Source organism: Corticium candelabrum, chromosome 3, assembly GCF_963422355.1.
Source record: "Corticium candelabrum chromosome 3, ooCorCand1.1, whole genome shotgun sequence".
In the NCBI taxonomy this organism is placed as follows: Eukaryota; Metazoa; Porifera; class Homoscleromorpha; order Homosclerophorida; family Plakinidae; genus Corticium; species Corticium candelabrum.
In genome coordinates, this window is record NC_085087.1 from 6,457,425 (window position 1) to 6,483,273 (window position 25,849).

At 42.5% G+C, this 25,849-nt stretch overlaps 3 protein-coding genes across 3 annotated transcripts; all 3 read left to right on the forward strand.

Annotated features, from left to right (window-relative positions):
* The first annotated feature begins 1,155 nt into the window (after positions 1-1,155).
* LOC134176706 (cell adhesion molecule DSCAM-like) lies at positions 1,156-14,179 on the forward strand. Its single transcript, XM_062643364.1, has 14 exons — positions 1,156-1,487; positions 1,646-1,996; positions 2,985-3,251; positions 5,318-5,581; positions 6,597-6,893; positions 7,058-7,128; positions 7,188-7,419; positions 8,286-8,579; positions 9,786-10,118; positions 11,174-11,446; positions 11,666-11,788; positions 11,849-11,885; positions 11,954-12,125; positions 13,942-14,179. Exons 1-14 carry the CDS (start codon positions 1,439-1,441, stop codon positions 14,017-14,019), a joined length of 2,841 nt encoding a protein of 946 aa, XP_062499348.1. The 5' UTR covers positions 1,156-1,438; the 3' UTR covers positions 14,020-14,179.
* A 13-nt stretch (positions 14,180-14,192) lies between these two features.
* On the forward strand, positions 14,193-18,770 carry LOC134176707 (carcinoembryonic antigen-related cell adhesion molecule 1-like). The gene is made up of 5 exons (XM_062643365.1): positions 14,193-14,462; positions 14,735-14,992; positions 15,087-15,243; positions 15,447-15,648; positions 18,476-18,770. The coding sequence occupies exons 1-5, from the start codon at positions 14,195-14,197 to the stop codon at positions 18,524-18,526; spliced, it is 936 nt and encodes a 311-aa protein (XP_062499349.1). The 5' UTR covers positions 14,193-14,194; the 3' UTR covers positions 18,527-18,770.
* Positions 18,771-21,244: 2,474 nt separating this feature from the next.
* On the forward strand, positions 21,245-25,849 carry LOC134177344 (cell adhesion molecule DSCAM-like). Its single transcript, XM_062644119.1, has 10 exons — positions 21,245-21,451; positions 21,506-21,793; positions 22,601-22,852; positions 23,024-23,326; positions 23,394-23,690; positions 23,848-24,141; positions 24,210-24,536; positions 24,595-24,799; positions 24,862-25,219; positions 25,388-25,849. The coding sequence occupies exons 1-10, from the start codon at positions 21,379-21,381 to the stop codon at positions 25,529-25,531; spliced, it is 2,541 nt and encodes an 846-aa protein (XP_062500103.1). The 5' UTR covers positions 21,245-21,378; the 3' UTR covers positions 25,532-25,849.

Sequence of the window (25,849 nt, forward strand, 5' to 3'; positions counted from 1 at the left end):
CTTTTATAATTGCAGCACAGCTGTAAGCATTGATATTTATCATCTCGGTAGTTGGTTGCATTCAGATGGTTTAGCTTAGACTTTACAGCATGCCTTTACGGTAGCATACACTGGACAGTGTCTGAAAGAGTGGTCGTCAAGTTGTTATTTGACGACTAACTGAGTTTGTGTGACAACCAGTTATTATACCAGTGAGGTTGCCATCCTGAAGACTAAAGTCACTCAAGTTATGGTGGACCCAATAAAGTTTTGTTTCTATGCAGTAGAGTAGAATAGTGAAATTACTCAGGTCAGACTGAGAGTGAGTGAAGTGAGATATCATTTACTTTCCAGAACAATCAGTATCATTATTTGATATTTTGAAATATATGTAAAAGTATTAAACTTCTTGGCAAGTGAAAATTTTGTGTGGTGGCCAAAATGATGCCTACGCCTGCCGTAAATTTCGAACTCTGACTGGAACAATAACTGGCATGATATTCTGATGAAGAGCAGAAATGATTTTGATGTCATATGAGGAGATACTGAAAGAGTGAAGTAATATCTACACATTCTGTTGCGAGTGACACACACACACACACACACACACACACACACACACACACTTCTTCTTCTTCTTCTTCGCTACTCGTTTTCGAGCTCACGACTCCTCTCCAATACGTATATATAAATACAGTCATCTAAGTTAGTCACACACACACACACACACACACACACACACACACACACACACACACACACACACACACACACACACACACACACACACACACACACACACACACACACACACACACAATACCGAAAATCAATACCACACAGCATAAAATCATTATCAACTTTTATCGCTATACATAGATCTGCTATGTATAAGTGTAATACAACGAAAATTAGATGATATATTGAATTTAGTCTTGAAACTATACCCACATCCGGGAGCTTAGCAATACCAAGAACACACTTTGTGAACAATAACAGACGAAACTGAATGGAACCAGTGCTAAACATGCGTAGAGAACGTCACGAGTGGGATATGCGGGGGAAAGATGTGGGACGAGGTTGTATGAGAGAAACCACAGTCAACCTGAACGTGTGACGTAACCTAATTAAAATTACACTGTCGTCACCTCATGTCAACATTTCAGCCGTCGACAAGAGCAAACGTTTCGTCACGTACGTTCACGGTTTCCTCTACAGTGTGGACGGTTTCTACAGACCTAATGGCGACATCAGATGCACAGAGTTTCTGTACGAGTGTGTGACCGAAAGTGTTTACAGACGTCACCTCTGAGCGCGTTCTGTTTGTACCACATCCGGGCATCACGTGCAAAGCGGATCTTCGACCACGCAAACTCTTGACGTCATTAACGTTCGCTATTTGAGCCGACGGCAACAACGGTCGGATAGAAGTGTCTTCGCCTGCTTTACCATCACCGTCATGATTGTGTTGCGAGTACTGACGTGTTTGACTGTAGTGTCGCTGTCAGGTAAGCGTAAAGTGCTGTAGAGAAAGCGCAGTCGCTCTCACCTCGGCACGTGTTTTGTGTCGGTGGGTTGGGTGTGGTTGACAGCGCAGCAAGAAAGCGGACGCGATTGCGTGCTTTCATGGTTGTCTCCTCGTAGTTTTAGTTGTTTTTGTATGCAGGCGGTCAGACACTGAATCTGTATGAGAATGTTACACTGAGTGGTGGATGGACTGTCTACCCTATTAGCGACATCGTGGTGGAGAATACGAGTGTTGCGTTATGGTGCAAGCGGGATGATAGCGTCCTTCCTCTGTATCAGATTAGACCGTTTGGTGGGGGCATTTTTGGAAACGCGTTACAGCAGTTTACGGGTGATCCTCTGATCACGAGTGAACCTAGGACACTAAAACTCAAGATTGACAGTTTCAGTAAGAAATACGAGGGCGAGTGGCAGTGCGCTATACAAGTGAGTGATCCTGTTCATGGACTTGTGCCTCGCCCTGGTCCAACTCGTACGGTGGAGCTTGCAAGTGAGTGAAGTCATGTTGCTAGACTTTTAGATGTGTGTCCGGTCCTTGTGTTGTCCTATGAGACTGCGGGATCCAAGTGACGTGTCTGCTCTTAAAGTAGTCGTTTGTATTGACCGGCTTCTTCGGGGAAGTTCGAAGAACCACATTCCTAGGAGGGGACATATTGTGTTTAGTTGTAATGTGGGCGGATAACAGTTTGAGGATGAGATCTGAAAGCGAACAGTGCATGACTTCCTGTTCAAACTTGTTCCACATTGCAAACTAAAGAGATACCAATGTAATGCTTTCCTGATACTGTATATCCTCAGAATATGAATATTTTTCTGGTGAAGCAATGATTCTAATTTGAACAGAAATTATGGGTGGGGCGTTGATCTCATCCTAAGTGATCATACATCATGCTAGAAGGTGACTTTACTTACCAAAAGGATTTTGTGCTAAGAAAGTTTTTTGAATTATTTTAGTGAGGATTTCTTTTATATCAATGACTGTGTGTAGTGTGTGTGTGTGTGTGTGTGTGTGTGTGTGTGTGTGTGTGTGTGTGTGTGTGTGTGTGTGTGTGTGTGTGTGTGTGTGTGTGTGTGTGTGTGTGGCATCTGTAGCTCAGTTTGTTAGAGAGTACAATTGCCTGTCTTGACTCAGGAGTATAAATGAGTACCTGGTCTTTGACTGGGGGTGGACTAGCAGAACACATCACACAGTATATACGGGTACGTGTGGACTTGAGGTCCAGTTCCGCGACTTTGGCAGTGCCCTTTGATGCTATGCCCACGCATCAAGGGGTTCGTTGGCACGGCTTAAAACTTCATAAAACTCCCAAGTTGCACCGGGTCCCTACCTAAAAATAGGCAGGGGTGCTATCTTTAGAACTTTCCAAAGGGCATATCCATGTGTGTGTGTGTGTGTGTGTGTGTGTGTGTGCGCGCGCGTGCGCGTGCGCGTGCGCGCAAGTAGTGCATTTTAATATACACAAAACGCTCTGTTTCAGTTGCTCCTACCATCAGTCAGTTTACTGCTCCTAATACCAACTTGTCGGATTCTGTCACGATTACTTGTGAATCTTCTGAAGCTAAACCAGATCCTTCTTATCTGTTCATCAGGCGGCAGACAGGAGAGGTGCTGAAAAATTCCTCACTTACAAAAACTGTGAGCTATACTATTGACAAAGTCAAAGAAACTGATGCTGGAGAATACGAGTGTGTTGGTGAGAACAAGGCTGGACTTAGAAGCGGGACAGTGTATTTTACAGTTCAGAGTGAGTAATTATTTTGTATGGTACCTTGTTGTGTAGCCTTTTGTAGTTAAGTGGCTATATGCATTAGTTCCATCTGTATATATATGTGTTTTTTATGTCTTTATCTAGTCACTTATTTATCAAGACAAAGAATGTTACTGACATACTACAGGAGTGGCAGTAGATAGACCAACTGTAGTTGTTTTACTAATTTTGCTTAGAATTAGGTGTGCTTAGTACAGGCATTTAGCTCTTTGCTGTGGATGTCACACTTGTGTGCACAGGCAATTCTGGATGAATTTAGATTGTCCTACAGAGAAAGTTCTATGTGCATAGTCCATTGTTCAAGCTAGGATTTAAATTGGGCGGGGGAAAGGGTTAACCAAGGAGGGAACTTTGTATCAAAGGTGGGGTAGGCTGTACTGAGTCATACGAATTGTTTTACCAGCTTATGACATTAAGTGTATATTGTAAATAAAGTTAGCATTGGCATGAAACTCACAAGCAGGCAAAGACTGCCAGCAAGCCAGTGACTATGCATTCTGGAGGGTCAGTTATGTGGTACAAAATTGTCACATTTTACATTTTGTGTGGATGTGATCCTGGAACATTGAGAGCTAAGGTAGAGACATGTGACCAGCATAAACAAAGCTACTCCTATTCATGCGTTCAGAATTTATACAATGCCACCGAGTAAAGAAAACAGCGGGAGTTGGCAAAGCAGAGAAGAGCACCAAATTGCTACTGGAAAGAAATTAGGGTACGTGCGTTGGTGTTTTTGCAACCACACCACAGACTGCCACGTACGATTTAGATTCCAGCTCTGAGGAATGAAATACTGGAGACCTTAGCTGTTGGTGAGCACAGAAATCAAACACAGGCACAGAACTGTGATGTTTTGTATTGTGTTGAGACTTCAGGCATCCATCAACTAAGTGCCAACTGACATGGTGGGATGTGTTGGAGTGTTTAGTAAGGAAAAACAATTAATTGCAGTCATGGCAGTAGTACAGTAGTACAGATTCTAAAAGGGTTCAGTGTGGAAAATAGGGAATTATTTTGGCTCGGACAGACTGAGCCTTGGTAGGACATTCTTGTATGGTCAGCTGAGGTTTTCTTTGGATAAAGCATGCTAGGATGCACGTAAGTTCATGAATATGACAGTTACACCATTGAAAAGGCCACCACGTGCTAAGAGACAAGGTTTACACTATCATATATGCATACGGGTGTATGTTTTGTCCAAACACATCCCAACACTAGTGCAGTATTTGGTCGAACAAACAACACATTTGGTGGGACATTGTCATATGTCCTATGTCCTACCGTTATTTTCCACACTGGGGTTGATGTTTGATTTCTTGGAAGCAGCTTCTTTATGACCACACAGTGTGTGCACTTTAGGAATGATGTGCACTTGCAACATTATCAGTCAAGACTACTGCATCAGTGTACAGTATAGAAGAATTATTGAGAACTAGATATGCTAATACTCGCGTTTTGTACAAGTATATGTTGTTGGAGTGCTCTGGGTTAGGTAGACATTTGTAGCCTTACTGACATGCGTATAATATCTAGGACAGATAATAGGTTTTCAGCTTCTTTGACACAGTCTCGTTTACCTTGACTGTAGGTCAGATGGCATATTTATAGATGCATGTATGAACATTAGGAAAGCACTATATTTGGTGTGTACTTGGCTTGTGTTTTTGTTTCATTGGGAGGAAAAGTGCACTCTCATGAAACAGAGTTTGGAGTATAACGAACAGTATACAGTAATGTTTATAGTTATTTTCTGTAACTTGGGCTTATGAAGCCTTGTATTTTGTACATGATATGGAAGGATGTGTGTGTGATACTTAGAAGATGTAGCTGTGATGTTGGATCTACTCTGCTTGAGGGGCTGGCATGCCAGTTGGGTTGTGCCAGAGAGAATACTTGTGTTTACAGTCACTAGCCAGTTTTTTTGTGGATGTGTAGACAATACATATAGACATATTGTGTTCTGATGTTTGGTTGTCTGTCTGTTAGTTTGTCAATCTTGCTATTTGCACAAGTATTGTATGTTGACATCTTTTGTATTGTAGCTGTTCCTCATACTCTCATTGTAAACGGACAAAACACTCACACAATCAGTCAAATGGAGAACATCACATTTAGATGCGAGTCTACAGGCATTCCAGTGCCACGAATTCGGTGGTTTCGTGATGACCAAATGCAAAAGGATGGCGAGCAAGGAAACAGTACATTGACTATCACATCAGCAAAGAAAAGCGACACGGGCACTTACACATGTGAAGGAAAGAATGATGCAGGAGTGGACATGGATACAGTTGATCTTCAAGTTCAAGGTAAGTTATACTATAAGGTGGTAATTACTTGGTTGGTAGAGCCAGCAGTTAGAGGTTTTTACATCACAGGTGACAGTAGAGAACTCTTACCCATTCGCTGATACACTTTTAAAGATCTCACAGAACGTTCCAAGTGCATGATCCCACATGTTGACATAGTTCAGAGCATTACTGCTTATTGTTTTTGAATGACTAAGGATGAATTTTTTTGAATGAGGGCAGAAGGTCATTGCTATCAGTTCAACGTCGTTTCAGTATGGCTATGAGATTGTGATAATAATAAGACTCTAGCAAATACAGCTGATTGACTGGCTTGGCTCCAACCCTATCTTGTGAGGCAGGAGCACTGTGTTTTTGTTGTATTGTTTTAGAAAGTCGCTGTAGTTTTTACTGTCAATTAGACAGATGGTTTCCTGGACTTCTTGGAACAAGGAAGTTGAAATGGATGATTGAAAGTGAAAGAATGGAATTTTTAAAGAAATTATTGTCAGAATGACATACGTTGGACTACACTACTTGTTTTATGTTTAGGACAGATGAGTATGGGACAGTGTATGTTAGTGAGTATTGTGAGTTTGTGTGGGTGTAGTAGGTAATTAGATTATGTGAGTGAACATTGCATCTGAAAGTAACAGGTTTCGTATCCCTAAGAGCTTTTGGTCCCAGAGCTAGCAAAAGCAAACACAATGAGTTTTGTTAATGATGTTCCTTGTCTGCTGAACTCTCTCTTTACTTGAATATGTGCTCAGTTGTCCTAAAAGTTAGAGAAGTGGATATCTTATAATAATAGCAGCCCATCTGCTTAGCAATGTGTAGATACTAAGCAGTACATGTGGGTCAGAAAAGTTGGCACCTGCTCAGTGATCACTACATTGTGGGTGAGGGTTTTCTGAGTTGCTGTTTGATGAGAGCTGGCAAGGTATATATGGGACTCTAACTAGAAATTATGTTAGTTAGTTGTCACAAGAAACAACACAAGCAATGTTATTATAAAATTTGGCATTTTATATTTTAGTTCCACCTGATGCACCGACTAACTTGACGGCGAACGAAAGAACAAATGTTTCTATCACTTTGTCATGGACAGCTGGATCTGAGAACTTCAGTCCAATTAATGGATATGAAGTGATCTATAGACAGACCGGATCTAGTGATTGGATGATTGCTAGAAACTTCAGTGATGGAGCTGCAACAGAACAGCTGGTCGAGGGGTTGATACCGTTGACTGATTATGACTTTAGAGTGAGAGCCAGGAATGCTATTGGAGAAGGAGAATTCAGTGACATAGAAAAACTGATAACACATCCTAATGGTAAGAAATACTAAATGTACAACACAACAGTGTGTTTTATTGGTTGTGTATGTGGACATGGTTGTTATGTCTGATTGCACTTTTGTGTGCTTGTTTCAGTCATTTGACGTCTCAGTATATAATGCTTGCAGTTGTTGAACATTCTATGGCATCTTGTTTTGTAGCTCCATCTCTTGGTCCAACTGAGCTTAGCTATAGTGAAGTAAAAGCCGTATCAGCCAAGCTCACTTGGAAAGTAAGTCAACTCCTTATATATGCAAGATACCCTTGACAACTATTTGTTTCAATTATTAGATTGTCAATGAAAGTCTTTTAGCCAGCAATGAAGGCAACATAACATACTATGAGATGGCTTACAGTTATAATAATCAGGAGAAATCGCAAGATACAGCTGGAGTTGCCACATCAGGGACACTGACTAGTTTATTGAAAGGTGCCGATTATAAGGTGGTAGTGTATGCAAGAAACTCGGGACCATATCGATCACCTCCGTCAAACGAAGTATCATTTACAACTGACACAACAGGTAATGAGCAGTCTCATAGTTGTGATTAATTTAGTAATATCTATCTTACACTTTGTCTGTCTTACTAATGACAATACTTCAGCACACCAGAACAGCTTTTCCGTACACTTGTGATCTGCAAATATAATCAAAGTAATATAAAATGATATGGTTAATCCTTTATGCTGCATCAAGCATAGATACACTGTACTTACTACATAGAAGATAATAGGAGCAGTGAAGATAGTCATACTTGAAGTGTTTGTTGGTGTTAGGCATCACGTGCTCTGTACGCTATGCACTTGCTTTGCATGTACTTTTTGTTCTGTTTTTTTTTGCACATGCAACAGCAACTTGTTAGATGTCATTGCTTCTTCTATTTGCTGATCTTCGAGACAAATTAGTAGGTATTATTGTGTGCCCGGATGTTTGATGGCGGTACATGGAGTTGAATTTCTCTGTGTTACCTTGCCGTTATGATGCTGTCTTAGAATTATTCTATTCATCAAACTTTGATATCATTTCATTTGGCAGTGGCGGTCAACACCCACAAGCTATGATTAGTATGAAGTTGAGCTCAGGACATTGCCTGATGGTGTCATCCTCTTCATCCCTAGATTGTGCGGCTGCGGAGGTCTTGCAAGCTTCTCAACCTAAAAAAATTGCATGAAGAAGGAAGGCTAAGCATTCATCTTGATACCGGTATCTTACAACGTGGAGCGATAGATAGTAGTAGTAGTAGTAGTAGTAGGTATTGTATAAGTGGACGGTTTGATTTATACGGTGACAGTTACGTTTGTGTACCATCTTTTAATGTTCTTTTGAGATAATATGTGTAAACCCTACGTGTTTATTGCACGTTTCTAAGTGTGGTGTTTTGTGGTTAGTACCAGGCAAGGTGACCAGTCTTGGCACAACAGAGGTAACAGAGAACAGTCTCAATGTTAAGTGGGATGAACCAACAGACACTGGAGGACAGAATGTACGTATAAATGGGTACAGAGTTGAGTACAGTGCTGGTACATCAGGAGATTTCAAAACATTTCAAGGAAATCAGCAAGAAAAAACGGCTCTTATTGAAGGACTCATACCAAGACAGGAGTACACAGTGAGAGTCACTGCTAGGAATGTCATCGGTTTTGGTGATCCTGATGAAATTAAGAGAACAACACAAACTGAAGGTAAGAAAGTTGTAATCAGTAAAGGGTGGGTTTTACAGTATAAGGATAGCAGAATGGGCATTGGGGGCAACATGTGGCTGAAGATCAAGGAAAAGAAGATGATGCACTAAAGAAAACTTGAACACAAGTGAAGACGCGACTGCACATAAAATGTAAGTATTTGCTGTTCATCTGTATATGATGCACTAAGGCCACGATGCTTGATTCTGTGAAGAAATTCCAACAGCTGTGTACTAACCTACAGATCTTTTGATCTTTATTGAAAGCTTTATACTATACTAGCTGAGATCCCGTTCCCCCAGATTAGATTATTGATTGTTAGTTAATATCCCGTTGGAAAAAGGTCACTGGTGTATGGAACGTGGCAGCTATTCACTGGGCGTACACAGGCTAACGAAGGTCTAGTCGTATTTTTCTAGGACTCGGATATACTCGAACATATGTTGCTTTTATCGACCTCACTGGCAATAAACGACATGGTCCATGTGTGTACAGTTCCAAGGTGTGGAATGGGCAGTTGATCTTTATTGAAACTGAAAGCTTTTTACTATGTATTGTTTCCTCCTTTTTTGGTACTGATAATTGTATGGTTTACATAAGGGTAGGAACCACAGGGGGCATGGGGCCATGCCCCTAATCAGCAGCCTATGGTCACTATATATATATATATATATATATATATATATATATATATATATATGTATGTATATATATATAATGAGTCATTGTGAAACGAGCTACGCAGACGTCCTGGGTACACGAGGCTACACTTGCCACGCAATAAGGTTTGCCCCCAGCCTGGTTGCCATTCCTACGCCACTGGTTTAACAATTCTCATTCATTGTCACTCGTTGGTTTCTGATACTTCCACAGTTGTACGTATGCTCTTGCACACTTGACGTGGAAGTAAGGAAAATCATACGTCAAGAAGACATTTTAGGCATTGGTTATAATCAGGTTAAGAATAAAGAGTGAGTAAGCTAGATTTTGATTTTGCAATCTTGATTATGAGAAGATCGTGGTTTTACATTTGCTTCATTGTTGTTTTGGAGGCATCCACAGTTGCTTAAATTCTGGTCGCTGACCAATACCCTAAACTTGATCCGGTTGATTTCAGCTGGAGAGTAAGCTTGTCATGGCCTTAGGGTGTTATCTTCAGCCACATGCTGTTCTTGTGATTTGTAGTCTTAAGGTGTGTTTGTGTAGTTCTAGGTGTACCAGAATTTTCGTCACAGAATATTGGACGAAGCACTGCGTTTACCATCTCACTCTACTTGGAAACCAATAAATCGGATATTGACAGATTTGTTGTTGCCTATGTTCGTGTTGGTGAGATTTACCACCCATGGTTTGGACGTTCTGACATCAAAGATGTAGCAAACGGGAAGACAAAGATTTTTGAGATGAATGAACTGGGGGAAGAAGGCAAAGTGGTGATAGATGGACTGCAGTGGTCAAGTGTCTATGATCTTGTATTGAAGGTTGAAACACTCAGTAAATTTAGTGCTTGGAGTGGAGTTGTTCGAGCTGAAACTCAAGGTACATATTTTGTTCTTTAAGAGGTGCATTGTATATAATCTCAAAGGTGATAGAATAGCCAGACATTAAAGTATTTGGTCACATGTGGTCAGTTTCACCATGATGTTTGATTCCAGTTGACATTTGAAGTTATTTTTGTATGATTCTTGTTGTGATTACCATTACCGAAGTACATACCCATACCCTGATTTATTTTTGTAGTATACCATTGACTAAAGTCCTGTGTACATGGGGCCAAATAGCCTACATCAAGCCCAGGCTGCTCCCCCCCTGTGTGTTGTGACAGCTACCAGAGACTTTTCCTGAAAAATATGCTAAGTTAAGCATGTGAGATGATCATCTGGCATCAAAATAGCCAGCCATGTAACTTTGTAAAGATCTTGCTGTTTGATTACAATCAATGTCAAGATAATGATACAGCGATTGCTGCCGATTTTAGTACATTACACTCTCGATTATCTGGACAAATTCTGTGTCACCCAACTTTTTGCGTTCTCATGGATAAAGGAACTATAATATATTCACTTTGTACTAATACACTGTAGGTGTATAGCCTCTCACAAATGAGTGAATACATAACAGATAATGTAATAATCTAATAAATAGGCAGCTGTTGATGACTCTTCTAGTGACAAGGATGTACAGTAAGTGTGGAAACAGAGTGTGGTCTTGTACAGTGGAGGAAAATTTGTTGATTTTTATCAACTTTTGATTATCCGGACTTCTAACCTGTCTCTGGAGAAGTCCAGATAATCGAGGGTGTACTGTAGAGCGTGATGAACTGGTAAGCGGGGTAATAACCAGCCAAGGCAATAACACAGCATTTGAACGCGAGATGAGCTTGACAGGCCAGGACCTAACTTGTGTCATCCTTTTGTTGTCAGACCTGAGTCAAACGTAAGTCATGCCAGGTCACAAAGCACCACAATAAACAGGGCTTCAGTGATTAGTTAGGTGCTTGACTAGTATGAATTTCTGTTGGTCAATATCATTTCGTACTGTAAGTCTTTCCATTGCCATAATTCTTGTCTATTTACAGTGTTGCTTAATTGTAGAGTTGCTAGGCTTGGAAGTTACGATTGTGAATAATTTTGCTCAACCGGGAAGTGTCGTTACTTTGAAGTGTGAAACTGCTTTTGGCGATCCTGTTCAAAATGTCATATGGTCAAACAAGGACGGAGAAACACTTCAAGACAACGACGACTACTCGTTTAGCGGCAACAGTCTTTTGATTCATGATTTTGATGAGGAAGATGAAGGGGCATACACATGCATGATTCGAGGAGCTAATAGAATTCAAGGCACATCAAGTCTTGTGGCTTTGACAGGTATTTTGCAGCATTGGATGTTCATGTGTTTGCTTGTCTGCCTGCTTGTCTGCCTGCTTGTCTGCCTGCTTGTTTGCTTGCTTGGCTGCTTGTTGACTGCTTGCTTGGCTGCTTGTTTGACTGCTTGTTTGGCTGCTTGCTTGGCTGCTTGTTTGCTTTTGCATCTGCTCTGCAAATTGAAACGTCCTTGTCTGCATTATTACTGTTTGTTTAATGCAGGAAGTCTCAGTGGCAGTAGTAAAGATGGTCCTGCCATTGGTGGTGGCATTGCTGTGGGAGTTATAGTTCTATTGTGTCTCATCATTGTCGCAGTGTTCTATTGTAGAAAGAAGAATACACAAGGTCGGTCTTGTATATGATAAGACTGTGAACATATTATCTTAACTTCTGATTGTTGAGTAGATAAAATGGTAGCTGAAGCCAACCCTGTCCACATGAGGTGATTTGGTTGTCGTACACGAGGTCCTCCTTACTAGTCACTAGTGTGTAATTTTTCTGTGTACCTAGCTCTTACAAGTACCAAGATCCTGAAACTAATTTGTCACCAAATGATAATGTCACAAAATTGGAAACTTCAGCTGAAGATCCAATAGGATCATCTAGACGTTATGAGAAACAGGATTCTTCATTTAGTGACAATCCTATGTATGGCATTGCAAAGCCACAACAAGTACCCGAGGTGAGTAGAATGAATAGAAACAGAACTTTAAAAAATAGAACTTTGACTTGAAACTTATTTAGTAAGGACCTGTCTGTAATTGTCCACAGTTTTTATGAAACGAAAAACTTTCGTTCTTTTTGTACCCCTCCCACCCACCCACCAAACGAAAGTTACGTTTAATGTTGATACCATGATATGGTCTCACTGCATAACTGTCTGTCGAAGTTTCTGATTTCTAGCAACCAAAAATGATGGCAACAATTACTCTTGGCTGTCGTTTCCTAGTTGATCTGCTTGAGAGAACAGTCGCTTCGCGCCGTTTCAGTGGTCGAGTATTTCATAACCCACGGGGTCTTTGCTTTCTCGAAGAATGCCTTCCTGTCATCCACCGGAGATAACTTTCACAGTGCCTTAATGACACAGTAGTAGAGACTACTACTAATGTTCTTAGATTTCGAGAAGAAAGGACTCTTACTGCACCGCACACCAAAAGCGTTTTCTGTATGGCCGCCATGTCCAGTTTCGACCTTGGGTGCCAGTGTAGTTTACACGTATACTGCGCTGTACACCGTTTATAGCATCAACTTTTATCAAAATGAAATGGCTTTCAACCCACCCACCCACATGTGAAGGTTTTTGTTTTGTAAAAACTGTCGACAATTGCGGACGGTCCCTAAAGGCAACATAAGAACTTATTAGTAATCAACAGGATTTAGTGTTGTACAGACAAGTGCATTAAATCGTGTACCAGTGACTTCTCTTGTACATTCAGACCTCATTATTCTGACACCCAATAATGTAAGACTTTCATTCTGAGAAAGGTACATGTGAAACTAATATACATGGGTGACGACTGCATTTGTTACCAATAGTCTGATAGTCTCGTTACTTCGACGGAAACCAGCAGGGCAAACGTGGTCGGAATAATGAGGTCTGACTGTACCTGTTTTGCACTGGCACAGAAATAAATTAACTGAGTTGATCTGAGCCAGCCCAGTTGGTGGGTGTGTTAGCTGATATACAGTGTAATATATTTGATCATGTATACTGCAGAAATGTTTTGTGCTACATCTTGATCATCGGTCGGCAACAAGCAGCTAGTGTTTTCTTTTTGTAACATTGCAATGATCGTGTTCAGATATATGATGGTGTAAAGAAGGATAGTGTGGGAAGAGAGGCGATTTCACAAGCTTGTTGTTTGTTCTTCATGGGGCTGTATGCAGTCTTTGTCTTACGTATGAACAACAAACACAGTTTAAGATTTTGATCATGCCATAATGTTACATGCTACTGTCATTGTATAATGGACTGCATGTGCAGTTTGTAGTGCAGTCTTAAAAATGTAGCTCGACTCGCGTTCATTGAACGAGGCTGGCTTGGCAAGGTTTGTGGGGCGTGGCAAAGTTTGTGGGGCCAGCCCACAGCTTGACTCACATTCATTGAACGAGGCTGACTTGGCAAGGTTTGTGGGCCAGCCCAGCATGATGGGACATGCTCACCCCTCGTTCACATTACAAAACTAGAGCTCATTAACTCTCACGTGAATGTTGAAAATTTGTGTTTGGACTTCCATGTGACTGCACTCTACTAAAGTAGTAGCCTCGGTATTCCAGACTGCTTTCTGCACGTGATGGAAGAGGAGAGTGGTTTTCTTCTCTCCTCCCACTCTCCCCTTCCATCACCTTCAGAAAGCAGTCTGGAGTACCAAGCGTACTAAAGGAGTGGATGGACATAACATTTATATTAATTAATTTTTTGTTGTGGTTTTTTTAAACTTTTTTTGTTTAGAGTAGGTAACGACTCATAATACTCTAACTTGTTGTTTCTCTTGCAGGATTCCTCACCAGCTCCAGTTGCCACACCGGTTGCCACGCCCATTGCCCCCAAGGCTTCTGTTGAAACAGTGGTCTAGTGATGATAGCAGAGAGATATTTAGTACAGTCTGGACTAGTCAGTCATACGCATGAAATTCAGAGCTATTCGCGTAGATAGTTCAAATTCTGTTTGTTCTCACAATTGATGTGTTTAGTGGAGATTTTATTTGCTTGAATAGATGAGTGGTATTTGATTGATTTTATGCTTGATGTATGTGGCTGTTTGTTTCAGCTGTTACTGTTACTAATGGCACAACAACTGAGACAACAGTCGAAGTTCATTGGCAAATTGGTAACGTCACGGGTACTGTGACAAAAATCACTGTACATTGGGGGACAGACTTGAGTGAAACTGTAGGAAAAGAGATAGACACTTACAAGGTAGAACGATTGAATCCCAAGACTTTGTACACAATCAGAGTTGTCGTAAGTGTTCTTAATGGTCAAGAGTGGGAGGCGACTGCAGAAGTTGAAACGAAAGGTGAATGGACATGATGTGTCATAGAATGTATAGTAAACAATTGAGATACTAAAATAGCTTGAATGGCTTGGTGCAACAGAATAATTAGAGACGAACACTTAGATGTAGTTGTGTGAAAGGTTCAAGTCATTTGGTTATCAGTCTGTCTGTTTGCTCGTGTGGTTTACATTTTGGTACTATGTAGACTACAGTCACGTTTTGTGTATATGCTTGAATGTATTGAGAAAGCCGTTTTACCTGGACTTTTTCATATTGTTACTTGCCTGTTCTAGCACTTACTGCCATCGTACTTCGTCCACCAGAGACACTCCGTGTTGACAAAGATGCACCTGGCACTGCTACATGTGTAACTTCTAGTGGTGCTCCACCACCACCACCAGTTGAGTGGAGGGTTAATAATGAAGTTGTATCAAGCACAGGGTTCATTACAGTGCAAGACAACGTCTTGACTGTGAAATACGCAGAAGAGCTAAACAAGGCAATCATCGTTTGCAAAGTCAATGAGTTAACATCAAACGAAGTTACAGTCGGTATGAATATTTTTGTGTTTCCTTGCTGTTTGTATGTTTAATTGTGTTTTAGACTTGTTTGTGTGCTGTTGTTGATGGGTTTTATTTTGATTAGATATTCCTATTGAAAGCAAGAGCAGTGGCCTTTCGAGTGGTGCAAAAGCTGGCATTGCTATTGGAGTGATACTTGGTGTTATCATATTGGTGATTATTATTATAATTGTTGTCGTCGTGATGAAAAGAAAACAGTCTGGTGGAAAGTTTACACCAAAGTACGTGTGGCAGTCATTTATACATGCGCTTTTTCTTTCTGTACTTGCATCACACACATACACACACACACACACACACACACACACACACACACACACACACACACACACACACACACACACACACACACACACACACACACACACTACAGCAACAACAACAACAAAATTGCAATTACACTATATGTTTCACTTCTGTTTAGCAAACCTGATGCTGAAAATGGATCCAACAATCAGGGAGGTTCTGCCGCTTGTGAATTGAAGGAAGACTCGAGATACGCGCCTTGTGACCCTATGGCTCCAGAATCCCCAGAAAAAGTTCCACCAGGTGGCAGTGCCACCAGTCCTGCGAACGATGAGACAGAAAATAGAAATGAATACGAGAAACCACCACTTTCCAACGAGGTAAGATAGATTGTATTGCAATTAGGGAGTCGTCGACATTAGTTCTGTAGACTAGACAGTAATCTACTGCAGCAGTTAATAGCTGCAATTGAAAGCCAAAGCCAATCGGTTACCAAACAAGATTTAGGTTGCCTCTGGTGACGACATATGAGCTGCAGCCGTGCATAATGAGCAGTTGCTGTGGGATTACAATAGAACCCCGGAATTACGACCACCTTCAGGACTATGGTTAGTTGGTCCTATTTCTGAGGTGGTCTTTGTTCTGAATGTGCATGGGAATGTATAGGGCACACACACATCACTAGAACCCGGATACTGGTTATAACACATGTCTGTTATTCACATGGGACATCATGAAGTACATTATTAAAGGTGCCCGCTCACGAATTCACGTGCAGATACACCCATGCAAAATCCACACATTTACTATTTACCAGTTTGATATAGCTTGCTGTTGAACGACAAAGCGATTTCTCGATCTTTTCCTTGTTGCACGTGACCCAGAAATGGATCTGGAACTTTGAGGCCAGTAGTTATCATGCACGATAGACGCATGATCCACGTTGTCGGCGGTGTCCAGCACCTCTACGTGGCTACTTGCACGCTCAAGAGTTTCAAATGCCATCATGATAGTGCGATAATGCTTTGGTTTTCACCCATCTTTGGGTCACGTGCAACAAGAAAACGATCGATAAAGCACTTTGTCGTTCAGCAGGAAGCTACTTCTAGATGGTAAATGGTAAATGTGTGGATAAAGAACCTAACGCACTTGTCGTTAGCTTTCTTGAAATGTCAAGTACGAGGAGAGAAAATGCTGTGGCGGACAAGATTATGGTGCACCCTAAGATGTTTGCTTGCTCTGCTTCGTTAGGACACAACTTGAAATCGTGGAATGTTTTCAAGTTTACGTGGGTGTGTCTGCATGTGCGCAGTGAATCGTGTGCGGGCACCTTTAATGCTTTAATTAACAAGCTTCTATGATGCAATGTCCATAACACTAGGAATGACTAGAGTATGGCGGGGTTCTACTGCCTATAGACGTCACGTGCAAAACCAGGTCTTTCCGATGCCAAACTTTGTAGCGATTTGCTGCTGACTTTTTCTGTCACTCTCATCGACTAGTCTCATTTCTCTTCAAGCGACAGTTCTTTCCTCTTCTTCACGGATTTTGCAGAGCTTGACGCCGCCATTTTTCTAAGCTTTATCTGGGAATACCGATGATGTGCGCGTGTGCTTGACCGCAATTCCAAGTTCTAAGAATAGTTGCAGGGACCGTAAAAAAATTGGTCGCAATTGTGAATTCTGAGGTGTTCGTATTTCCGAGAACACAATGTATTACAGAGATTACAGAGATCCTTGAAAAGCTTAGGACCAGAGGAAAGTGGTCGTAGTTCTGGGGTGGTCCTAGTTACAGGGTGGTCCTAGTTACAGGGTGGTCCTAGATACAGGGTGGTCGCAAGGTGGGTTTATATTGTACTAAAACAAGGGTGACCAAGAGTATTTATTTATTTGTAGTAAGAACGGGGCATTTTTATTTTCTCTGTTTATCAATTCTTTCTGCTGTATAACTGTGACATTGGCCCATCAAATTGTGTACAGACAGACGATTAGAAAGATTGTAAAACCAGAAATACGTGCGATGTCTTAAATCGTACGATGTCTTAAATCGTACGAATTGTGATATCCAAATGACGTCGCACAAATTGAATTCACGCTGTGCTATAGACATGCACATGTGCATACCTTTATCTTGCGTGCCACTTTTGCATTTGTCCATGTATGCTATGAGTGTACTTGAGTAGGACGTTTAACAACTTAGGCAGTGATTCAGAAGATGCATGTTGCATTGGTTCGGTCAAGTCATTGAAGAGAGAGAAAAGGAGTTACTTCAAGTGGGCGTGGTTAATTGTAGTATAGTGTATGGACCGGGTGCAGTAGGTGTGAACCTACTCACATGCTGGAGGACATTCGGGACTTTAGTATTGCAATGAAAACTTCTGTGCTGTTGTGGGTTGTGGCAACTGCGCCGATCGTGTCAGAGACATTGATTTCTTTAGTTTGCCAGCGATTGTGACAGTCAAAGACAAGGAATTTCAAAAACTGACGGTACAGCAACGAGGGGCGTGGATCACTGCTATCAACAGAAAAGACATGAAATAGAACAGTTTGAAGTACACATGCGTTTGTTCCAATCACTTGATAAGCATAAAATCTTCTGCATGTGCAAGCAAGATTACAGACGACATTGAAACTGGTGACAATGTAGTGCATGGGAGCACTAGCTTGCAGACCTAGTTGTCACCTGAAGATGCTGACAGAGTAAAGAAGCCGGTAGACTGAGGAACTGGCAGCAATCTATGGCATTCCGGTTTCAAAGCGGTTTGCTTTCAGACAAGAAATTCCATCCGTCGTGGATGCAAGTTGTCGCCGTGGCCACGAGTTGATGTTCTCCGACAACTCGTTGAGGGAAATTTGGTAAATGTCTCAACCATCAGTGTACCGCCATTTAGCATTGTAGCGACGTCGGCTGTCGGAACTAACAATCTGTTACGATAACCGAGAAAAACAGGCCTCTAACTTATCGAAAATGTCCTTGCTGTCCTCCATGCGTGGGAGTGGTCAGTTTAGCTCATGAGTGGAACCGGTCTATCCTTGAAATATCCAGGCTATCTTGAAATCGTAAATTGAAACCGCATGGCACCTCTGAAGCACTCATTTTGGGCAAATTTGCACAATAATTTGTTTGCATGAATTTCTGGTTTTACAGTTGGTATGTATTGGCTTCATTATTATCAACATTTAATGAGGCATGTCTGTTTTTTGTTAGGGTGACGATGATGAAATGGATGGCTCTAACTCAAAGCAGACAACTGTTTGAAGCTATCTAACTGAACTAAATTTTAGGTGATCTTTGAAATAATGCAGATCGACATTATGGTGACACATAGCTCAAACTTGTGGTCTTTAGCAGCAGTATGAATGTTTTCGATATAGTTATTTTAGCCAGTGAGGGTGCATGCGTAGGTTTTAGGCTTGTGATGAGGTGAGTAGTTGGTAAAATTGTGACGCGTTTCTGCTGTATTACTCACTGTGATTATTTAGAAGATATTGTGGTTTTATGACTCGGGTTGATACGCATACCAACTACATTAGATAAAATGTAGTTACTGGAATGGTCTGTCTGTCTGTCTGTCTGTCTGTCTGTCTGTTTGTCTCTGTCTGTCTGTCTGTCTGTCTGTCTGTCTGTCTGTTTGTCTCTGTCTGTCTGTCTGTCTGCACGCACACAAGTTTTTGTCTCATATATCTAGGCAAAGCTACAATACCACTCATGCACATCCTTTTAACAGCGCTCAACGTTTTAAGGCATTCTGGAGAAAGCAATTTTCCATCATTCTTCAGAGATGCAACGCCAGAGTGATTTCGAGGAAGCTGTCGAGATTTTCATGCAGTACAAACGACAGTGGCATAATGTTTGACTGCAATGTTGTAGGCCAAGTCCATTAATGTGTTATAATTTGCTTAGTTATGAAGGACTGGTAGATATTTGAAAGTTTCCTGTACATACGTAGAGTTTTGATGATAATAAATGAATCTGTCTGTCTGTCTTGTCTGTCTCTCTGTCTGTCATCATATATTTTCGAACACAAGACTATATTACTTTTCAGCAAAATAGTAAGTACTTAAGTTCAAATGTACCTTGTCTATAATCTACACACTATACACTTCACTAAGAATGAGCTATAAACTACAAGCATGCAGCATCCCAGAGACAATCAGTCTGTCTGTCTGTCTGTCTCTGTCTGTCTGTCTGTCTGTCTGTCTGTCTGTCTGTCTGTCTGTCTGTCTGTCTCTGTCTGTCTGTCTGTCTCTGTCTGTCTGTTTGTCTGTCTCTGTCTGTCTGTTTGTCTGTCTCTGTCTGTCTGTTTGTCTGTCTCTGTCTGTCTGTTTGTCTGTCTGTCTGTCTTCATAAATTTTTATACATCAAAGCTAATACATGTGAAACTAACTGTCTGTCTGTCTCTGTCTCTGTCTGTCTGTCAATACATATTTTTTTCGAACATTGAACTACTATACACCATCTAAGCAAAGCAACTAAATACTATCCAAGCCAATAGGGCTTGGTTCTACCTACGACTATTTATGTTTATGTGGCTGTCTCTTGAAACAATCTTCTTTACTTTACTGTCAATCACTCTAGCGTTTGATCGTTGTAGACCATTTGTCTGTCTGTCTGTCAATACGTATATTTTCAAACATTGAACTATTACACACCATCTAAGCAAAGCAACTAAATACTACCCAAGCCAATAGGGCTTGGTTCTACCAACAACTATTTATGTTTATGTGGCTGTCTCTTGAAACAATCTTCTTTTTTTGACGTCAATCACTCTAGCATTTGATCGTTGTAGACACACAGAAACGCAGATCTCCAGTATGTCTTGAAGGTTGATGCATTTGGCTTTCCGTCTTTGTCTCTTGATAGCTGTGACAGTTTCTTCAAATAGTCTTTAGCTTTCTCTCTCCAACAGCCAAAATGTCAGACTCTGTCTCTCTGTCTGTCTGTCTCTGTCTGTCTGTCTGTCTGTCTCTGTATGTCTGTCTGTCTGTCTCTGTATGTATGTCTGTCTGTCTGTCTCTGTATGTCTGTCTGTCTGTCTGTCTCTGTCTGTCTGTCTGTATGTCTGTCTGTCTGTCTGTCTGTCTCTGTCTGTATGTCTCTGTATGTCTGTCTGTATGTCTGTCTCTGTATGTCTGTCTCTATGTATGTATGTATGTATGTATGTATGTATGTATGTATGTCTCTGTCTGTCTGTCTGCCTTTGTCTGTGGCCATTCTAGGCCACAAGAACAAGATTACTTATTTGAGCACGCCCACTGGCCAAAAATTGGTGCGCGTGCTACTGTCAAACAACTGCAATACATTTTTTATGGGGCCTTTGTGAACAACAATGCCAGGAAAAATGTTATTCCATAACGTGTTGTTGCACGTGACACTCTTTGAAAGTCCAGGATGGTGTAGGCTGCGTGAGAAGACGGATGGAGAGCAGCTGGTTCTTGTTACTCGCAGCATTCTTTAGCGCGAACGCGGTCATTTGATCCGAAGTTACACGTGTGCTCATTCGCACACTCAATCTTGTAACCCATCCAGTCAATGTTTGTGTTTGTTGTGATATGATATCACTACACAACTCGTCGACATTTCCAGCTCACGTTTCACCTAATGACTATTAATTATGCTCAACGCCCGGATGATTGTATTTGCGGTTTGCACAGGGCGTGGCCTCTTGCGGTCATGTATTACTAATGAGCTACTCAGCTCTGCAAAATGCCGGCAAATGGTCGTTCAGTGATTTCGACCGGCTAATGCACGTGCACACAGAGTGCGAAGAAAACTGTTGCTGCTCGAAACGGCTGTGAAATTGCACTAGATTTTAGGTTGCGTTGGCTGTGTTTACATTTTCGTGCTCTGTTATCGGTAATTAAAGGTGCATGATAGGTTAGCTCATTGGTGATGTTACCGTGAGAAGTTCGGCCCATCGCCCACGTACACAAACTCTCGCATACCTCGAATAAATTCGTCGCGACACAGTTGCCAGCGTAGTGCCCACGTTTGCGTGTGAGAGAGCGCGTCGGCGGTAGAACGCTCCACTCCCAGCTTCTCGACGTCGCAACTCATCTCGCAACCCGCCTGACTTAGCTGCCGCTGCTGCTGCTGCTGCTGCTGCTGCAATGGAGAGGAGGTGGAGACGTTGCCCGGCTCTATTGTTGAGTTTGTTTAGCCTGGTTACAGCACAGGAAACTGGTAAGTCGTGCAGAATTGTCTCTGAAGACGTGAGCTTGAGGATAACTTTTGCAGAGCGTCCGCCTGTGTTTACCACGAGCCCGTCGAATATTGCCGTTCCAGAGGGCGTTCAAGCGTCCCTCAACTGCTCAGCTGTCGGGTATCCGCGACCGTCATACGAATGGCTCTCCGGTTTTGTCGACCAGAGCGTCGTTATGTCGAATCGACGGCGATACGTTGCGGTCGACGGAAGCCTCGTTTTTAATCCGTTCAACAGCACGGTGGATAAAGGGATTTACTACTGCCGGGCGAAGAACCGACTCGGTGCAATCAAGAGTCAAGGCGTTCTTGTAGAAATGGCTGGTGAGTGAAATATTTTAGTTTGCTCTGCTCTAGAGCTGTGCGATAGCGGTTTTTGACTTAAGTGTGTTGTTACACATGAGCGTCGTCTCCTGGCATGGTAGGTAAACAAGAGTTTCTTCGGTTTTGAGCTTTTGTAGCGGTTGCTCGGGAAGCGGCATATTTGAATGGTTCGGGTCTCTTCGTCAGGAACGGCTTCGCAGGGGTGGTAGGTCTAATTTCGTCTGCATCTACTTGCGACTCTAGCATGTCCCACGCAGAGTCGCCTGTGGGAACGCATCGGGTCGCTTACTTGTCCGCAATTACTACACGCGCATAGCACGCGAGTCGCTCGGCAAAAAGGTAACAGAGCGTGTCACTGAATTTTTCGTTTTTCCGGTTGTACGATTTGTGGAAGTTGGAAACGTAGCGATTCGTTTACGTCTCGACCATTGGATTAGAATTAGAAAACACACTTGTACAATACACTAACGAACCACTTGAGTGGCTTTTCTGTTTCGATTGCTAACTCGCTTTCGTCGATTTGTTGTGACTTTGAAATTTCCTCTCGTTTACCAAATCCGCGTTCGACCCGCGAGCGACGACCGTTTAGCGTTCCTGTCGCGGTCTCCCTCCGACTCTGCAATCAATCATCACTGACATCCGACACTCTGACGTCATGATCACCTGTCGTCGGGTTTCACACTCAAACCCGTAAATATTCCTTCCTGGCTTGATACCTTCCGCACGCCACATTTATTGGTTTCATTGTGTTCCTCATTTGTCTCATTGTTTGTGGTTTAACTAAACGCGTTTTTGTGTCATCTGCAGGCTCTCCTACGGTCACAATCGGCCCGCGCAACGTGACGGTCGTCGCAGGCGGCGCGGCGTCGTTTACTTGCGCCGGAGACGGTTTCCCGTCGCCGAACTATCGTTGGTCTCGTGCTCGGGACGAAACGTTTGGAAGAGTCGGAGCGAGTCTTCGATTGAAGAGCGTGACGCCGGACGATGCGGACGAGTATGTATGCGAGGTGTCCAATGTTGCGGGCCGCGCCACAGCAGGGGCTTTCTTACATGTTCAATGTAAGTAGTTGTGTTACGTAGTCCCATTGGGAGTTGCCTCGCCTTCCCAGACCCGTGTATAGCGCCAATTTAAAAAAAATAATAAAATAATTGGCGCTACATGAGTTTGGGAGGCCGAGGCTATTGCAGGAGTGGGTATATACTAATGCATGTGATTTGTTAACCTTTTAGACTCGCCATCTGCCGAAGTCGTGCCACACAGTCAGACTCTGCCGCATCATGCGACTCCCGTGTTGACGTGTAATTTCAAGGGTTTTCCATTTGTGTCCGTTGAGTGGTTGAAGGATGGCAAACTGTTGGAGGAGACGAATGTGCGGATTGGGGTTAGTACGGTGGTGGTTGAGAAACGGACGGGTGAAGGAGAGTCGAAGTTAACGTTGAAGAATCTACACAAGCAGGACTCGGGGACGTACTCGTGTGTTGTTAGGAATGGATTGGGTAGTTATACAGCTAAGAGTCGGATGCTTGTTCAGTGTAAGTGGCACACACACACACACACACACACACACATTTCGATGTATAACTATGATGTCCTCTCTAGTTCCTCCCGAAGCACCTTTGCTTCGTTCTCCTGTCATCGATGGCACGACCGTCAACCTGACGTGGTCACCAGCACATCCCAGCCCTTCGCCTCCTATCAATACCTTCACAGTGGCATACAGTCGTGACGACTTGTCTGCTGAAACGAAGCAAATCACTATCACCAGTGGAGATTCACGAGGCACATCGGTGTCAGGACTGCGAAAAGGGAAATTATATTATTTTCAAGTAGCAGCAAGCAATACGATCGGGAAGAGTTTGCTGAGTAATATCGTCCAAGCTGATATTGCAGCCACTGGTTAGACACACACACACACACACACACACACACACACACACACACACACACACACACACACACACACACACACACACCACATACACACCACACACACACACACACACACACACACCACACACACACACACACACACAAGTAATAAGTGTGTCTCTAGCACCCGATGCTGCTCCGATTGTACTATCGGCTAGAAGTCTATCGTCTCAATCCGTGTATTTGACGTGGACGCAGCCTGCTGATTCTGATGGCGGTGCCACGATTTCTCAATTTATAATCGAGTACACGATCAACAGACTCAAGTGGACAAGCCAGAGTGTAGCTGGGAACACGAATAGCACGTCTATTGGATATCTAGCCAGCAACACGAGTTACATCTTTAGACTGTTTGCAGTGAATGCCGTTGGCCGAAGTCTCCCTTCCACGACGATAAGAGCAAAGACCAATGCATTAGGTCAGAGAGTCTATGCATTAGGTGTATGCATCTTGCTTCGGTATCTCATTCTACATTTTACTTCGTAGGCTCTCCATCGATTGTGCGTGCCATTCGTGTCAGCAACGTTTTCGGTAACTCAGTGCGATTGACGTGGAAAATGCTGGACACCACGAAGGAAGAGAATCGACTGATTGAAAGATTCGTCGTCAGATTATCGTCAGTCGAGAAGGCAGAAGATGCTGTCTCTGAAGTACGTGCACCGTTTGTTACGGAGGAAGGACGAGTAACGTCGGAGTTCACAGACTTGATTCACGATGCAGTGTACCATGCAACGGTAACCGCCGTTAACAGACAGGGAGAAGGACCAATGTCTGTACCGGTAACGTTCAGAACGAAAGCCAGAATCGTACAAAGTAAGCAGTCAAGTCCACTTATACAATACAAAGTCATTGTAAGTGTATGATCGTTTAGGTCCCAGTCCGCCGGTCGTAGCCACGAAAGACAATGTACAGACCAACATTATCAAGGACAACATCGCGTACGTCGCCGGCGGCATTGCCGCGGTCGTCGTATGTGCAGCAGGCTTCATAATCGTCATCGTCTGGAGATGCCGTCGTGTAGTCCTAACAAATTCCAACTCGTCGTCTTCGAGTCTCACGACAAAATCAGATCTAGAGTAAGACATCATCACCAAGCCTACATTCGGTATGACAATTTAAGTTTATCCTTCTTTTCTAGGTCTCCCACAGCATCCCTTCCCCCCTGTAGTCCAGCCAGACATAATTTACTGGATGTTAACAGTAAAACTAAGCTTTCTGGAGATCCTACTCTGTCAGCGGTGAGGGCAGCATTCGAAAACGCCTTAGCTCCCACATCGACGCCGCAGCGGGGTTTGAATGTTGGCAGTGACGCGTTCCGAAGTTTGGGTGATGACACGCTTGGAGAGGAGCGTTTTCCGTCGAATATAGGTAGTCGTGTGAGCAGCTTGCGAGACGATCTACATCTCGGTCTTCATCTTGTGAGCGATTCAGGCATGTCGGTGTCTCAGTGTGAAGAGAGAACGTCGGAGTCATCTGTTGAATTGGTCAAGAAGAAGGTCAGTGCAGCAGTTGTTTTTCTTGTTGTGTTGTGTTGTGTTGTGTGTTTGTTTATCTGTCTGTCTGTCTGTCTGTCTGTCTGTGTGTGCGTGTGCGCGTGCGCGCGTCAAGTCTATTATCTTCAGTTAACATGTGCTGGATATCCTCATCAATGTGTCTCATTTCAGACTGTTACATTTGGAAATCTAGCTGACTGTTCATCCCACCCTGTAGCAAGTTCTCCAATAAGAGTCGGGCCAAACAATCAGGCATACTCAAAACGAGGGATACAACTACACAAAGTGGACTCGGATGAAGACTCATACGTATAATAATAGAAAGTTCTAGAAGATAGACTTGGAGTTGGTTTGTGATTGTTTTTTGACTGACGTGAGCTCATTCATGGCTGACATGTTTTCTATTACTAGCTTTTAGTAGAGAGTAAGAGAAGAGATTATAAGATAGGTTTAACTTATAGACGTAAGGGTAAGAGTAAACAGTAAAGTTTATGTTTAAACATTTAGTTTACGACTGCAGTGACAGCAATATGTGCTTTTCTTTTTACAAAAAAAATAATTACAATTTTGACTTGAGTATGTGCAGAATGCGAGAGTATGACTGTATTGTCAAGCGCTTACCAGTTGTGTACA

What these genes read in the sequence shown, in the direction of transcription:
- LOC134176707 (XM_062643365.1), top strand. Translation starts at nt 14,195, where the DNA reads ATGTGGCTGTTTGTTTCAGCTGTTACTGTTACTAATGGCACAACAACT. An exon ending in ATCAAACGAAGTTACAGTCG is followed by an intron (nt 14,993 to 15,086) that starts GTATGAATATTT and finishes TATTTTGATTAG; the next exon opens with ATATTCCTATTGAAAGCAAG. An exon ending in GGTGGAAAGTTTACACCAAA is followed by an intron (nt 15,244 to 15,446) that starts GTACGTGTGGCA and finishes ACTTCTGTTTAG; the next exon opens with CAAACCTGATGCTGAAAATG.
- LOC134176706 (XM_062643364.1), top strand. Translation starts at nt 1,439, where the DNA reads ATGATTGTGTTGCGAGTACTGACGTGTTTGACTGTAGTGTCGCTGTCA. An exon ending in ATTTACAACTGACACAACAG is followed by an intron (nt 7,420 to 8,285) that starts GTAATGAGCAGT and finishes TTTTGTGGTTAG; the next exon opens with TACCAGGCAAGGTGACCAGT. An exon ending in TGTTCGAGCTGAAACTCAAG is followed by an intron (nt 10,119 to 11,173) that starts GTACATATTTTG and finishes GCTTAATTGTAG; the next exon opens with AGTTGCTAGGCTTGGAAGTT.
- LOC134177344 (XM_062644119.1), top strand. Translation starts at nt 21,379, where the DNA reads ATGGAGAGGAGGTGGAGACGTTGCCCGGCTCTATTGTTGAGTTTGTTT. An exon ending in CGTTCTTGTAGAAATGGCTG is followed by an intron (nt 21,794 to 22,600) that starts GTGAGTGAAATA and finishes TGTCATCTGCAG; the next exon opens with GCTCTCCTACGGTCACAATC. An exon ending in GAGTCGGATGCTTGTTCAGT is followed by an intron (nt 23,327 to 23,393) that starts GTAAGTGGCACA and finishes TGTCCTCTCTAG; the next exon opens with TTCCTCCCGAAGCACCTTTG.